Raw genomic sequence first — 2,126 nt, 5'->3', positions numbered from 1 at the left:
TCATCCTCTGCCGTCCCCTTCTCCTTTTGCCTTCAGTCTTTCCCAGCATCAGGGTCTTTTTGCATAAATGGTGGTCGTAAAGGGGCCATTCACTTCCACCCCTCTCTCAGACTCCTGTGACATCCCTAAATTCTGTACACCTCTATTATGTCTATATCATGCCTTCTCTCGCTTGCCTCTTCTCTAAGTTAAACAGTCCCAGATGTTATAACCTGTCTTCATAGCAGAGTTGCTCCAGCCCCTGATCATTTTAGTTTCCCCTTTCTGCACTTTTTCCAACTCTACAATACCATTTTTTTAGGTGTGGTGACCAGACGTGTAGGAGGTATTCCAAGTGTGGTCACACCACCTAGAAGGGTATTATGAATGATACTGGCGGTTTTATTTTCAATCCCTTTGCCAGGCAGGCCTCTCAGGATGGGGCAATTCCACAAATAGGGCATTACCTCAGAACCTAGAAGAGAACACCCAAACATGATCTCAATATACAGGAATGGGGACAAGAATTCCTTCAGGTGCCAGAGTCACAGAAGCTTGATTGACAGAGACATATTCCAGAACTAGTAATACAGTTCAAACATTTAGAATACAGTGGAGCACAATGGAAAAGAAGTGGAAAGAATTATCAATAATGAAATTCATGTCTGTGTGAAATGCACATATTTTTTGTGACATTTCTTCAAGGTCTCCTTCACCTCTTTGTTTCTTAAGCTGTAGATGAGGGGATTGACCATTGGAGTGAGGACAGTGTAGAAAGTAGAAAATATTTTATTTAAATCTCTTAGTGCGTCAGTATCGGGGAGAATGTATACCATGATGACAGTGCCATAGAATATGGTGACCACAATGAGGTGAGAGGAGCATGTAGAAAAGGCCTTCTCCCTTCCAGTGGTGGATGGGATTTTCATGATGACCAGTATGATATAAACATAAGACATCAAAGTCAATACAAAAGGTGGAAAGGAGAATATGGAAGATAGGAAGGTAGTAAAGATCACCATCTTGTGAGTGCTTGTACAGGAAAGTTTTAGCAATGGATTAAAATCACAAAAGAAATCATCAATTTCATTTGGGCCACAAAATGTTAATTGAGATAACAACCAGGTTGTGATGGTGCTGGCCAAAAACCCACTAATCCATGCTCCACTCGCTAAGAAGAAGCAGTTCCTGCTTTTCATAGAGATTGCATAATGCAGTGGCTTGCATATTGCTAGATACCGATCATAAGACATAACAGACAAGAGAAAGCATTCTGTAGCTACCAGAGAGCCAAAGATATTAAATTGTACAAAGCAACCGGTAACCGAAATTGTGTTGTCCCCAGTCATGAGGCTGGCCAGCATCCTGGGCTGGGTGGTTGAACTGTAAAAGATCTCCAAGCAGGATAGATTCCCCACAAAGAAGTACATGGGTGTGTGAAGGTTCTGGTTAGACAGCACCAGCACAATAATCAGAAGATTTCCAAACATAGTTGCAATGTAGATAATGAAGAACAGGAAGAACAGAACATGCTGTAAGCTAGAGGGTTCCCCAAATCCTAGTAGGATAAATTCAGTAACTGCTGTCATATTTTGTACTGCTCTGTTTTCCATGTGTCCTATCCAAGGAAAAAGAAGAATGTAATCACTCACAGATCTGCTCCCAGCCTAATAATTCTGCTGAAGCAAAAATTCTCAGAAAATCATGTTTTGCTAAAGTATCTGGGCATTTTCTTTGGAGAAAAAAAAATACATTTCCCCTCCTTATCAAAACAAACTATTATGGAACAAAGACATTTATTTAATTTAACTATGCAGGCTCTTCTCCAATGCAGTCTGCGCAGGACAGTTTTAAACCCAGGTTAGCAGATCTCTATATCAAATCCAATTCTGAAGGATTCCTATCTTTCCCACCTCCAGTCCATTCTAGGGATGTCAGAGAATTGAGAGAAATCTGCAATGGAACCAAAATCTGTTTGGATTTTCATGATTCTGACCAGAGTATTCTGCAGCAGAATGGCTCTTCCCCCACCCCCTGGACTTGCAGAGTGTTTTTCTAACTTCCCCTCTTTTTACTCAAATTTTATCGTATAATTTTTTTTTTAAGCCAAAAATGTATATTTACCCCAAAGCCTAGAGCATGTAAAT

The 2,126-nt window shown here is 40.5% G+C and overlaps 1 protein-coding gene across 1 annotated transcript; it reads right to left on the bottom strand.

Annotated features, from left to right (window-relative positions):
• Nucleotides 1-638: 638 nt before the first annotated feature.
• On the bottom strand, nt 639-1,571 carry LOC146341384 (olfactory receptor 5AP2-like). Its single transcript, XM_084807409.1, has one exon. It carries the CDS (start codon nt 1,566-1,568, stop codon nt 639-641), a length of 930 nt encoding a protein of 309 aa, XP_084663535.1. The 5' UTR covers nt 1,569-1,571.
• Between the last annotated feature and the right edge of the window lie 555 nt (nt 1,572-2,126).

This window comes from Heloderma suspectum, chromosome 6, assembly GCF_057233095.1.
Source record: "Heloderma suspectum isolate Gila_16-S chromosome 6, 16-S_ref, whole genome shotgun sequence".
In the NCBI taxonomy this organism is placed as follows: domain Eukaryota; kingdom Metazoa; phylum Chordata; class Lepidosauria; order Squamata; family Helodermatidae; genus Heloderma; species Heloderma suspectum.
This window is presented reverse-complemented; position numbering and strand designations above follow the sequence as displayed.